The following is a 14,378-nucleotide window of genomic DNA, read 5'->3' on the forward strand; positions in this document are numbered from 1 at the left end:
CTCGCGTTGCGTAGCGACCAGTGTGCTGGGACTCGGCTCGCTTCGGCTGGCGGGGGGGGGGGCGTCATCCATATCGTAACGCGTCACAATATTATGGGCAGCTCATATAGCACTATGTGCAGGAAATATGAACATGAGATCCTCTGACCTAAAACTTTGTCACTGTCCAACTCTGGTAAGGCACAGAATGAAGATCTTCAGTTCTGCATGGTTAGAGCCAACAGTTATTCAATGGGCTTCAAACAAAAAGGTTCTGGCTATACCATTAAGGGCATGGCTTTTTAAAGGGTCACAGAGAGACTGGGGGTGCACAATGGAAACAGTAGTCGCCTGAGTGCTTGGGGTAACTGGATGATATTTCCGCATATGAGTATGATACAATATCAGTGAACTGTGACGTTATTTTGACAAATGATTTCATGTAATTTAAGACTTTCCTTTATATACAGGTTGCAACATAGATATAACTTCAAACATAAATATATATATATATATAAAACAATGTTTGCAAAATCAGTCTCTTTGTAGTTTCAATGGCTCTTGTATTGCCAAACAATGATGGTCATGTGAGTGAAACTGGCTAGTCTGCATGACAGTTGTATGGTGATGTTATTTACAGCTAAGGGTCTAGAGATCATAGAAACTGAAAGCCTGAAACCTCAGTGCTACAGTATGTCAGCAAAAGTGAAAGGGAAAGACCATCCAACTGATTTTGTGGCAAAAATACCAGAAGAATAGGATTAAAAAAAGACTTCATTGTTGAAAATTCTTTTATGGTGGGGGTTTGCATATAGTGCTATTGCTCATGTTCAGAAATGATGATTCCAATTCCATGATATCAAAGTGGAATGGCTAAAGAAATCTGATTAGGATTTACTACTCAAAACAGTTCCTATGAAGTGTGCGTGTGTCCGCATGCGTGTGTGTAAGTGGGGAATTTATTGTCATTACACAATTTTGGGTTAAAACAGCAATGAATTCTTCAGTGTCAACATGTTGCTTTAAGACAAATTATATAGTATGCCATAAATGATTGAGTGGACTTTTGTTTCAATGTATCATGTATCTTTTTTAAGTTCTGACAATACTGTCACATATTTAGGGGTGACTATAGACAGAATATGGATTGGATATGCAATTTATTGACAACTTGTATACACGACTCGGAACTACATTTTACAGATTATTGACACACACACAATAGTGTCCTCAATCTATTATACTCTCCCCTAACCATTTCGTGACTACAGATTTAACACCGTGGGGATTCTTCACCTTCCCATGCTCAGGTCCTCTGGTCACAGCCACCCATACAGAACTCTTGTCAACTGACAACTCAACTAACTGCACCCCAAGCTGGTGACCACTTCACACCAAGCTCCTAGTCTTCTCTTCACAGGCTGACTTCCAACTGACAACCGAACTCTCTCACCAACCAACCAGCTACTTCATGTCATTTCACTCTGCTGAACTGGATTGTTGAAGTCACAGTTACTTTATGACTGGCGGTATACCACCAATTGGTTTGTCTTGACATCAAGCCCCATGAAACCCATGACCAGAGGTTCTTTTTTTCAACTGAACCCTTGTGGTAATAGTCCTTATGTAACATCCTCTAGCTGGGTTTGTCTTTTATGAATATGTTTGGCCTTTTATCAAGTGTATGTATTGTATACATAGCACGTTACTGAAAATTTTTCCTTCTGCACTATACACAAGTCCTCTGTCAGTAGAGGCTTTGCAAGGCAGATCTTGCCCAACTTACTTATCTTATGCTATAATGGCAACTTCATCACTTGAATGGTCATTAGCCTGACCACTGCCAAGTTCAAGCCTCTTATATTTTCTATGCCTGGCTTCGCCTTGTCCTATATTAATAACAATGACTTCTGCTTGCTGCCTGCACAATTTTGTTATATAATCATACACATATGGAAGTTTGAAAGCAGTGTACAAATCATGGACTGGTGTGCACCTCAGAAAACTTCCAACTGTGAGGAGAACCTTGTTTGTAGGTGCTGCAATTTTAAGAAACAGATGTCTGTCACTAAATCCCAGGCGAGGCAAGCATATATCATTACTGATCTGATCAGTGGCTTATGGAGCATTAGTTTAATGTTGGTGCTTAAACACTCACTTTTGAATAGGGACTAGATTCTAAAAAATGTTCTGAAGACCTTGGCTTCTATCATTTCTATGTGCAGTCTCCATGCAACCCTCTTATCAAAAATTACACCCAGATATTTTACATGACTGATAAACAGGATATTTTGTCCATTCGATGCAAGATAAGCTTCAAGGAATCTAAGTTTATGAGAATAGTAGATAGCCTGTCTTATCTTCATTGATTTTTATGTTCCAGCACTGACATCATGTCAGGAAGATTTCGCTGCAGCTTTCTGAGAATATAACCTTCTTTACAGTCTGTCGCATATATACAGGTGTCATCAGCAAAGAGACCTAGATAGACACCAAGTGCTTTGGGCATATCATTTATATATATTACATATATATATGTTGTACAATGTGAGGCACTGACAAGAACCTTGGGGCACCCATGCTTCTATATCCCTTGGCACAGACATTTCACCTTCGACTAAAACTCTGAATTTTCTCTGAGAAAGAAAAGAGCTACAAAGTTTGATTAGATTGATCAAAAATTTTAATGTAGATAATTTATATAGCAAGCTAAAGTGCCATGTTGTATCAAAGGCCTTTTCAATATCCAAGGCTACTTCAGTCATAGAAATGTTACTGTTGAAATTTAAGATGATATGGCCCATAAGCCTCTTACATTCAAGTGTTGTGCTGCACCATTCACACAAACCAAACCTGCTTGCACTAAGTAAGCTTCTTTCTTCAATGTGCCTTTAGACTATTTTCAGAACAATTTTCTCAAATTGCTTGCCTGCTTAGACAAGAGGCTAATCAGACATAGATTGAGGGAATTTTGGGTCCTTACCAGGTTTCGGTAACATTATAACTTCTGCTTCCTGCTTTGGAAAATGGGACAACCATGAGTTGAGCTGGATCATCAACCACTTCTTTATAACCACTTTACTCTGATCGAATAGAAAACACCGATTCCAAAAGACGTGCTTACTGATCCATTGCTTAGAAATTGGTTGCATAACCTCATTCTTCTATTGTTGTGTGCATGTATGTTGCGGGTGTTACCAAGCAACGGCTGCTATTTACAGAGTCACTGCTTAGCAACTGGTCTAGAAACAATATGTTAATGTGGATGTATGAAGTATAATATTCTATGTAAAAAAAGAGGGTGTATGAGTGCTTGTTTGTGGAACACGGCATTAAACATCAGCCTTCATGCATCATTCAGTAACATGCAGAGTTGAAAAAGAATATGGAAGAAAGGAGGGGAAGTTAACAGTATGAAAGCCTATACAACAAATGATAAGATTTCTTGCTAAATTCTCAACAGGCATTACACTACGACAAGACAATTCTAAATCAGTACTTTCTAAAACTAACAAGCAATATGTAATATGGTGTCATTTCTAACATTTCGGAATCAAATTTTGTTTTAATCCAGCTGGAATATGCTCTCTCAGCACACATCATACTGGGGACACTTGAAAGGGAGTTACAAAAAATGCAATGAATATGGCTGAAGTTAACGACAAAGTCTGCATACTGCCAGAGGACATAGAAAACAGATTAAACAAAAACAAGACCTTTTCATCAGGTACAACAGCTTTCCCTGTACTGATTAAATTACATTATAAAATTATTTCTTAACATTCATAAAAAAGACATAAACTGGCTTCTTCAGTCTGTTTTAAGGAGTTCCAAACAACAACTCTGATACATTCCAATGGGAAAGAAAAGTATCTAAAATTATTTATTTATTATCTGTAAAACATCCATTAAAATCCCTTGCTTACATTATTCAAAGCATCACTTTCAGAGCACCATAGTGATTTTACCAAGGAATGCATATACACATGCATGAGAAGAACCTTCAATTCTACAGCTGGGCTATTTCATACAGATAGGCTCCGAGCAATTTGGTCTGCAACAAACAACATCCATGGCATTTCTCTCTCCTGCTTCACAAAAATGACATATAAAAAATAATTTATCATCCTGATACCAGTTCCCTGTAAATCAGTGATGTATTCCATTAAGAGTAAAATTAAAATTTACTTTGGCATCTGCTAAATCGTTAAAATAACTACTAGGCGCACCTTACAAAGTGAATTTGTCATCATCACTGTTGTTGCTGTTGTCATAGTCATCGCCACATCAATCAATCAATGCAAATATAAAACAAAAGAATGTCCTTCAGGAGAATAGCTCTGCATGAGAAGCATAGAAAACTGTAGGTGGTAAGCAAATTTTTTACATGTTAGCAGCCATAACCTCTTAAAACCTAGCAAAAACCAGAGTACCAGAATCAGAAACAAAACTTTTACATCTGATTTCATGCAGGTGCAGACTGTTAACACTAAACAGTTTAAGAGGGACCAGATTCACTATGTTATAGTGAATCTGGTCCCTTGTGCCATCTGGTATCTATATGCCTCAAGACATTCTCATTAGCACAAAGGTTTGAAATTGACTTAACACTTGGGAATTACATGGCTAGCAGATGAGTACTAGGGGTATATTATGGCATTCACTGAGACATCACTACCTCAGAGCTATCTACACCTTGAATGAGTGTCAAATGACATGATCATGTGATTAGAACTTGATCCCTTCCACCTAGATGTGACACTTCTAGAATCAACCTTTAAAGTAACTCACAACAGGAAAGCATAATGGAAGTCTGTATATAGAGGTTTACATAATTCCACAATCCCAATACAACAGCAGCTATAGGCTGGCTCAAAATAAAGGGGTATTTTAGCACTGTGATATAGCAGTGATATACCTACAAATGGTGTTGCAAATAAAGGTTAAGAAGCAATTTTATTACCCCTTCAATGTAGTTTCGAATATCAATCTTCTCATTCTGGGAATGAGCACCATCATCCCCAGCACCTACAGGCAATAGGATTACACTCTTTCCAGTCATTTCCTGCAACAGGGAAATTAATGTCACTTACAAATTATACTTTTAACAATTCTGTATTATTGAGAAAGACACAATAGGAGGCTTGACTGATTACCACCTCCCTACCTGTAGAGTAAGAGTGACAGGAATTGAACCACCTTCTCTGGTTAGGTCTGGCTCTACTCCATACACATGCTTTGTTGCTTTGCGGCCTGCCACATAGTTTGGACCATCAGGATCTGAGAGCCAAGCACGACCTCCATGATACATATATGCCTAGATGAGTAACAAGCAATCATATCAGTATTACAATATGTAATCATCCCACACACAGACACATGTGCATGCTAACATATCCATGTATACATAAACTATGACAACAATATTAACAATAAAGCCACATTTAAACATCAAGAAGAGAGAGACCTGGCTATATTACTCTGCGGAAACTGTCACATTTCTTGAAGCACATGACATACTACTGCCTAAAATTTCTGCTCATCTTATGGTTCAGGCCACACCATAGCTCAAGCAGTTAGACACTGGCTTCCCACCAAGGCAGTCCGGGTTTGATCCCAGGGTCTGGTCAAGTGGGATTTGTGGTGGACAAAGTGGCACTGGGGCGGGTTTTCTCTGAGTACTTCAGTTTACACTGTCAATCTTCATTCCACCAAATTCTCCATCATCATAATCAGCGGGGGCAGGCTACATTAGGCCAATCAGTAGCCGCCGTGCCAAGTGGACCCAGTTGGACTCCACCCCCCACTAAGGAAATTTAATTAATCTTATGGTTCAAAGGCACAGAATTCTCACCACTCTTTATATAATGCACTTGCTTTGGTTGAGATATGTCGTGTTATTAGCCTTTCAGTGATCTTTAATCCTTAAGCCAAGCTAACAGCCATCAGTACATTAACATGAGGTAACTCACATACCTTCATTTTGTTAGTACTGCCTCTCGCTTTCCACTGCTTGTTCAAATAGGCCACAACTACTTCCTCCACTTTCTCTGGTGTCTGATTTGGAACAATACGTATTGAAAATTTTCCAATAACCTTTCTTGGTATCACAGTTTTACAGCCTGGTTCACTAAATGCTCCCTCTATACCATGCACTGATAATGACGGGAATCGCCAACGATGCTGAAGTAACTTCACCTTAGGGCACAAACATTTCAATTGTCATTATGAATTTTCATACCTGCAGTGATAACTCAAAATACTTACTTAACAACTGAAGACTAAACCTATAACTGTGTGCAATGATGCTTTAGATCACAAAACAGTTACTTCAGTTTCCTCACACTACCATATCAAGTAAATAACATTTGGGTAACATATTCAGAACAAATCTGGTTATTCTTACCTACTACATTCACATTTAACTTTATCCAGGATAATATTTTCCTACTTCACTATTTAAAAAACCATCAGTTGTCATAAATTTATACAAAGCGAAAATTCTCTAGAAGCATCACTGTTCTTTCCATTATTGACATAGCTATTCAGTGTATTTAGACTGGAGTTGTGAGAGCTCACACTGTGCATCATTTTAGGGTCAAAATTTGACATAAAACAGTAGTCAAGCTGCTGCAACTATCTATGCATGAAAGTTCATGGTGGTTATTGTTAAGTTAAAGAAGAAATATATAACAATCATGTCACAGGTACTTCTGTTTTGAGAATCGAGACAAATTATTAGATAAGAAGAAAAATTACGTTAAACTGATTAATGTGTGATAAATTAATGCAAAATGTAATAAAACAAATTGTACCAGTTCTAACATGTTAAGAAGTTCACACACAACATATAATTCTAACATGTTTGCTCTCTCCTTTTACCATTTAAAAACCATATACGACTTATGGGAAAAGGGTACTTGGCATAAAATGCTGCCAGGAACATTTCTGATAAATATGTTGCGAGTTATGTTCAAGATTACCAAAGAAACACATACATTCTCATATACAGTGCCAGTTATTCCTTGATATTCTCTGTTTGGACTGTGTCAAAAAACTGTAATAACACTCGGTATTAAATTTCATTAAATCTGTATAATAGTTCTCACATTGTTACATGCAAGCAAATAGGATGAAGATAGTAAGTGCATTTTCATAACTTCCACTATGAATGCACCAAAAACAAATGTTACTAATTTTAAAGTGACATTGTGATGCACAGACCTACTGCTAGGCAACAACTAAGTAAACACATCCCACAGCAATGAATATGCAACAACAGTGGACATCTATTGTTAGGAAATGGATGTTTCGGCGTGGTCCAACCCAAAGCTATATAATGAGAAGTCACTGATAACTGACAGTTCAGTTGAAGTAGTGTGGTCAGAAGTTGAGAATGTACAGCTGAAGATAGTCATTCGTGAAATGGTATAACAAGTTGCATATAGGTCCGATAAATTTGATCACAAAATCCAAAACCCAGTTTATAAGTCACACAAACCCCTAATATGTGACAATATACGAGGGGCGTTCAAGTTCTAAGGTCTCCGATTTTTTTCTCGGGACTGGGAGCAGATAGACACATGCGGTTTAGTTTAAAATACGTGTGCACTCTTTGTGAATGCGTGCCAGAGATGGCAGCACTGTAAGGCACACAGAACTCTAGTGGTGGTTGCGAGAACGAGGAGTGTTTTTGATACCTAAAATGGTGACATTTTCGTTACAAGAACAGCGAGTAACCATTCGTTTTCTCCACTTGCATGGTGCGACACCCATTGAAATTCATCGCCAGTTGAGTGAGACGTGTGGTGATGGTGTCATGAATGTGAAAAATGTGCGTTCTTGGGTGCGACAGTTCAAAGAAGGCCGAGCATCGTGTGACAACAAACCAAAACAATCTCGGTCTTGCACCAGCCGGTCTGACATGGTCGAGCGAGTTGAGAAAGTTGTTTTTGAGGATCGTCGACTGAGTGTGGAAAACATCACCTCCAAAGTTGGCATTTCCGTGGGATCTGTGCACACAATCCTGCATGAAGACCTGCAAATGTGGAAAGTGTCCTCCAGGTGGGTGCCACAAATGCTGGCGGATGAACACAAGGCTGCATGTGTCCTCTTTCATCAGGACAATGCACTAGTGCATCGGGTGTACGCAACACAGCAGTTTCTTCATGAAAACGACCTTGAAGTGGTTTCTTATGCTCCCTACTCACCTGACCTGGCTCCTAGCGATTTTTGGCTTTTCCCAACGATGAAAGACACTCTCCGTGGTCGCACATTCACCAGTCATGCCGCTACTGCACCAGCAATTTTCCAGTGGTCAAAACAGACTCCTACAGATGCGTTCACAGCGTCCATGGAATCATGGCGTCGACATTGTGAAAAAGTGTATGACTGCAGGGAGATTACGTTGAAAAGTGACAGAAGTTTCAAATTTTTTGTATGATTATTGTGTGAGGAAAAAACTGGAGACCTTAGAACCTGAACGCACAATGTATAATGCAGAATGAACCATTAACAGATTCGACAATTTTAAATATATTTTTTGTTCACTTGTTTGTGTGTTCTTTGCATAAAATAAAATCGGTGGTAGGGGGGTGGGGGTGTCATATGGTAGTGTAGTTGGTTGAGACACTATGCTACAAGCTGGAAGGCTGCAGTTTCAATTCCTGATGAGGTCACTGGATTTTTCAAGTGACCTAATCCTTCCAGTCCAACTACAACCCTGGGGTCGACTCAGCCTATAACAAAAATGAGTACCAGGAATCTTTCTGGGGCTAAAGGGCATCCAGCACATAGGGCTGGTAACCTCACCACCATCTATGAGCCGAATGTCTATAAAATGTGGGAGCCTCAACATCTCACACCCTGTGGGCCTCCACAGCCTGTTACCTTTCTACCTTACAACACAATGGCAAATTGCCCATGTTTCATCTTCGAAGTTACTCTACAAATTTTGATGAAATTTGTTACTGGAACTCTAAACTCAGAGAATTCAATTCTGGCAGCTCAGGCAGGCAGACGCTTGCTTCTTCACTGCAGAGCCTTGGGTTCAATCTCAGCTGATTTTAAGTGAGATATGTGGTGGATAAAGTGGCTCTGGAGCAGATTTTTCTCCAAGTTTCCTTGGATTTTCCCTGCTACACATCATTCTACCATTAATGCATACCCATCTACCACCATCACCTGAGATGGATGATAGCTCTGATCCTACACTTGGCTGGTTATGATGTAAGTTTCTTTATCAGTTCAATACAACACCTACTTCACATGGAGTTCAAAAAGAATGTTTTATCATTTTTATAAAAGAAGCTCAGCACAAAAGAACAGGTACGTATATAAAATATAATTCCATTAAGATACATAAATTTTATCTTAAATATTTTCAATGTGGTGAATACTACTGAAATATGACAAATTATTTTAACCGCATGCTGTGTTGTCAGTAACATCAATGGAGTACATCATTCTGCTTCTGTTAAGATCAGATTCTATGAAGTCATCTTGTGTTCATGTAAATACAATACACCACAAGCAATAAACAGATTAATCAACAGTTACGGATATAATTTCATGCATCATCATGCTATACCTTATCTTCTTTGTGCAACAGCTGCTGAGTTCCAATGCTTGCTTTGTATTCTGTCACATCAAACTCTATGCTGTCATATAATGCAGTTTCCTTTGGTGTGACTTCTGTGACATCATCGTGTAGTCCAGTCACAAGAATCTTGCCATCCTTGTCCACCAAGGTGTTAAGGAGATAAACTACGTCTGTCACTGCCTCAGGCCTATGTATACAAAATTAAAGACATCTAACTCAATCTACACAGCAGTGTTCTAATTGAGAACTGATAGATTCTCTGTTGATTGACTCTCTCTATTAACATAAATAAACCAAATCTGGAAGAAATGTGGCTAACAAAGATTAATATTTATTGTAACAGATTTAATATCCTCCTGTAGCTGCACCCAGCCCAAACTAAATGACGACACTTAATTAAAACTGTCCCCCTTTAATTTTCCCATAGCGCACTTTGGGACGATGACAGTTAAAGAGAACTTACACATTCCCACCAAAGGATCCACTGTGAAGATCTTTGCTGGCACATCCAACTTCAACTCCAAAATAGCAAACACCACGTAATCCATATGTGAGGCATGGCTTCTTAGTACCCAACCAGTAATTATCTGAGATGCAAACATAATCTACATCACTTAGGAATGTTTTTTGCTTCTTGGCAAGTAGTTCATCCAGTCCTTCACTGCCAGACTCTTCCATTCCTTCAAATACAAACTGGTAGAGGAAAGAAAAACAAATAGTTCTGTAATTTTATCCTCTGCATAGAAACTGTTAAAAGTTAAACCATACTGTATGGCTATTGATAATTAAGCACACAATCAATGTTTTGTTTTACTATACAGAGTGTACACATGGAATGTATACCCATGTACTGTTAGCACTGTTCATGTACTGAAAGGTGTAAGAATAAAAAGTAAACTCATCTAAGTAGATTATATGAGAAAGTCTATAATCTGTGCCATTTGAGTTTCCAAATCTTTCCACCTAAAGTGCTACACCTACAGTTGCAAAAATGGCATATCAAGGGGGGGAAACAAACACATGCTATGGTTTCTTAAGTATAGATATGCTGTTAAAGTGCAAAGGAGATGTTGTACAATGTTCTGAAGGGAAACACAAGTAAAAATGTTGATTTACAAGTGATATAAATTGTTTATTCAGACTGGCTGCATGTGTAAAAGAAAAAGCCCTGGGAGATGATCAGTCACTGAAGCTCAGAGATGTGTGTGCAGCTTTTGTTTGCAGTCCACACAAATCAACCAGGCACGCTCAACAACAAACTCATCACAAACAACAGTGCACAAAATACTGCAGACACTTCTGAAAATTTTAAAGTTATAAGTACCAACTGTTGCAACATGTAACCATCCAAGACACTGATACACATTCTGCTGTCACTTGCTTTCAGGACTTGAGGATAACAAACTTTCAGCAACCAAAATTATCTTCAATGAAGCCACATTCCATTTACTGGAAAATTTTAATCAATATAACCTGATAACTGGTGGGGGGGGGGCAATAAGTCTCATGAACTAAACATATGATTCAGTCCAAAATTGAACATGGTTTGTACTTTGTCCAAACAAAAAGTGTTTGGGCCCATTTTTCTTTGCTGAAGGTACTGTGCCTCACATAATGTACCTGGACATGTTGGAGGAATTCTTCATGTCTACTTTAGAAAACTGGGGTCCTCATGGCATGCTGTTGCAACAGGACAGAGTGCCTCCACATTTCCACAAGGAAATGATGGACTTCTTAAATCATGATTTTTCAAAGAGATGGACTGACAGGGGTGGGCCTATCACTTAGGGTCCTTTCGCACCGAATGAGTCCAGTCCAGTCACGTCANTGACTGGCTCAGACGGGCCCGGTGCGAAATCAGCCTTAGCTGTCTTGTTGATTCTTCACATTCTGTAGATCTACTTGATGAGTACTATGGCATTTTTCCTTTTCTTCTCATTTTGAACTGTTCTTCACTTCTTCAATGTTCTCTGTACACCTTCACTGTCACAGTTCACTTTTATCTCTTAGTCTATTTGATTTCTCCAATAATGATTCATTTGCATGTCTCCTACAGTGTTATCCAGTTCTTTCATGCAGACCAGCCACTTTTACACCTCTTAAGACTTTTACACACTGCATTAAACTCATAAAAGATTGTATGTGTGCTTCAAGGTACAAATTGTTGTTGTTTAGCAATCCTGAAACAGCTGAACATTCAACAGTACTATCAAGGTAAAGCTGTCCTTGTGCTTAATTAATAATGCAACATGCCATGAAGATGTATGGGAGAGTAGAGGAATAGCTCCAAAATTCTTGATGTTGGCACTAGATAAATGGTGAGTGGTCAGCTTGAAGCCTATAACACTTTAATCCCTGGGAATGAGCCCACCCCTACCCATTGGATAGGAGGTTGAGTGGGCCCCATAGCTGGTCTGGACACTGCAGAGAAAGGAAAAATCTCGTGCCCCTACTGGGATGCAAACCACAGCTGTCCAGTCTGTAGCCCATTGCTATACTGACTGAACTATCTTGGCTTCACAGAAAGATACCTAAGTGTTTCATATATACAGGTACAAGTTAGCCATACCAATTCTGAATTTAATTTATACACAATTTTCTTTCCTTTGTGGTATTTCCATGTCAACTCGTAATTTCCACTGTGAAAACTGTTAACCTAAATGGCCAAATTAATATTAGAAGATTTTATTTCCACATCTGTTAAGAAATACTAAAGTTGTTCAGAGAGCAAATGGTTGACATATTAATGTTCATCATCATATGTGAAAGGTTAACATTCACTACAACCAGTGTTGGAGTAGTAACATGAACAGAGTAACATACATTGATCTGTTTAATATGAATATTGGTGTCTTGTGTGCAGTCAATACAAGTTCATACATCACTGTATTCTGGGATGTGACACTATAGGTACATAGGTACCAATGTTTTGGAGGAACCTATCTACCTACAGCATCACATCACAGAATACAGTAATGTAGGTTCCTCCAAAACATTGGTACCTATCTACCATACTAAAGCACAATAGATCACTGTTGGTTGCAGTGCAAGGGCAAGGCCCACCCCTTCTACATACATACATACATACATACATTCATACATTCATTCATTCATTCATTCATTCATTCATTACCATACTACATGATGTCATATTCCAGACGACATTAATCTTCAGTCACCAGCATGAGAACCTCAATATCAAGAAGCAGATATTTCAACAAACTGTTTTTACAAATAATAATTTCTATATTATATCTAAAACACTAAGACTGCAATAATTTTAATAAGGTAGAAAAAACTGTACAGATATTTCCAGCTTTTAAATATTCATACACCCACATGTGCAATATCTAATATCAAACAACAACTAACATACATTACAACTACCACAAGGGCATTTGGAGTGAAAATACCTTAACATTAACAGGTATCTCATGATCAGTGGCCTTGAATGCTTCAAGGGCATGAATCCAACCAATAACAGGACCTTTGTCATCAGTTGTGCCTCGACCAAACAGCTTTCCATCTCTCTCAGTCATCTCGAAAGGTTCAGAATCCCAACCATCACTTTTTAATGCTGGTTGGACATCTAGGTGTCCATACACCAAAACTGTCTTCTTCTTTGGATCCTTTCCCAGTGTTCCCAGAAGAGCAGGTGGCAGTGGCAGCTGTCCCCCATCCAGCAAAGTCTACATATATACCACATATTAGTCTACAAGCTACAATATAAGTCAAACAAGCATGAAATTTGTTACTCATAATGCAGCCACAAAGTGCAGCATAATCATGTTTAGGATGCAAGTAATGAGAATCAAGAGCAATGTTACCTTTTTATTCCTTCAAGTACTAAATTAACAAATTTAAATCAACTCCCAGAATAAATATTTATTTATTTACTTTTATTATCATTCATTGATCCATTCGGGTATATAACCATTGAATATAGAAACTGTCAGTAGATTACAGTGTTATATTATATAAGCTTGTCTTAACATAAGATAAATAAAAATTAAAATACCGTAAGTCCAAAAAGTATCCGACTTTATTTTTTTCGGCTGTAAGTAATGGCCAAAGGGGTGGGGAAACTGAGCATAGTGGTAGAAGGGACTTTCATGTGCATGCGTGATTTTTTGCTGACTCGCAACACCGCCGGATGCGTCTGTGGGTGCCAGATAGCGAAGTGGTGTAACATGTAAATTTGATTTGTTTCATTCTGGTCTGTCACACTAACAATTACAAATATAAATCACTCCGTCCAATGTGACCTGTAAGTTTAATACTACATGAAAAACTTAATACCTTTACATGTTTTGGTCTCTGCGGACCATCTTCAGAGGGCAAACATCACTACAAATAGGAAACCACCTTCACATAATTTGTTTAGACGTAAAGTACGTACACTTATATGTTACAATGCATAGTACACAAAATAGAACATTTCACAAACACAGCAGTTTCCTGAAATGTAAAGTTTTTAAAAATTATTTAAAATTTCTTGATGCTAATTAAAATTTTTTTGCATTGTCAATAATTAAAATTCATAAACCACGCAGGCTTGTGTTCGTCCTCCCATCGTCCCTCTTGTATGGGGCAGATATTGTGCCACCTGTCTATCTTGATGTGGAGGTTCTTTATATCTTCCAGGGTTTGCTCATGGCTGCTGTGCTGTTTTCACTGCCATGAGCACACCCTGGAAGATATAAAGAACCTCCACATCAAGATAGACAGGTGGCACAATATCTGCCCCATACAAGAGGGACGATGGGAGGACGAACACAAGCCTGCATGGTTTATGAAT

At 38.4% G+C, this 14,378-nt stretch overlaps 1 protein-coding gene across 2 annotated transcripts in view; it reads right to left on the reverse strand.

The window, feature by feature from the left end:
- Nucleotides 1-1,067: 1,067 nt before the first annotated feature.
- Nucleotides 1,068-14,378, reverse strand: part of LOC111863503 (cytosolic non-specific dipeptidase) — a 22,901-nt gene continuing 9,590 nt past the window's right edge. For both annotated transcript variants that reach the window (XM_023849856.1, XM_023849857.2), the window contains 7 exons: nucleotides 12,994-13,269; nucleotides 10,044-10,273; nucleotides 9,569-9,767; nucleotides 5,956-6,177; nucleotides 5,147-5,296; nucleotides 4,943-5,044; nucleotides 1,068-4,033 (listed from right to left, as the gene is read on the reverse strand). In XM_023849856.1, coding sequence (XP_023705624.1) covers nucleotides 3,989-4,033; nucleotides 4,943-5,044; nucleotides 5,147-5,296; nucleotides 5,956-6,177; nucleotides 9,569-9,767; nucleotides 10,044-10,273; nucleotides 12,994-13,269 — 1,224 coding nt within the window. In that variant the 3' untranslated portion in view covers nucleotides 1,068-3,988. The remainder of the gene's footprint in view (nucleotides 4,034-4,942; nucleotides 5,045-5,146; nucleotides 5,297-5,955; nucleotides 6,178-9,568; nucleotides 9,768-10,043; nucleotides 10,274-12,993; nucleotides 13,270-14,378) is intronic.

Source organism: Cryptotermes secundus, unplaced genomic scaffold, assembly GCF_002891405.2.
Source record: "Cryptotermes secundus unplaced genomic scaffold, Csec_1.0 scaffold63, whole genome shotgun sequence".
NCBI classification, from domain to species: domain Eukaryota; kingdom Metazoa; phylum Arthropoda; class Insecta; order Blattodea; family Kalotermitidae; genus Cryptotermes; species Cryptotermes secundus.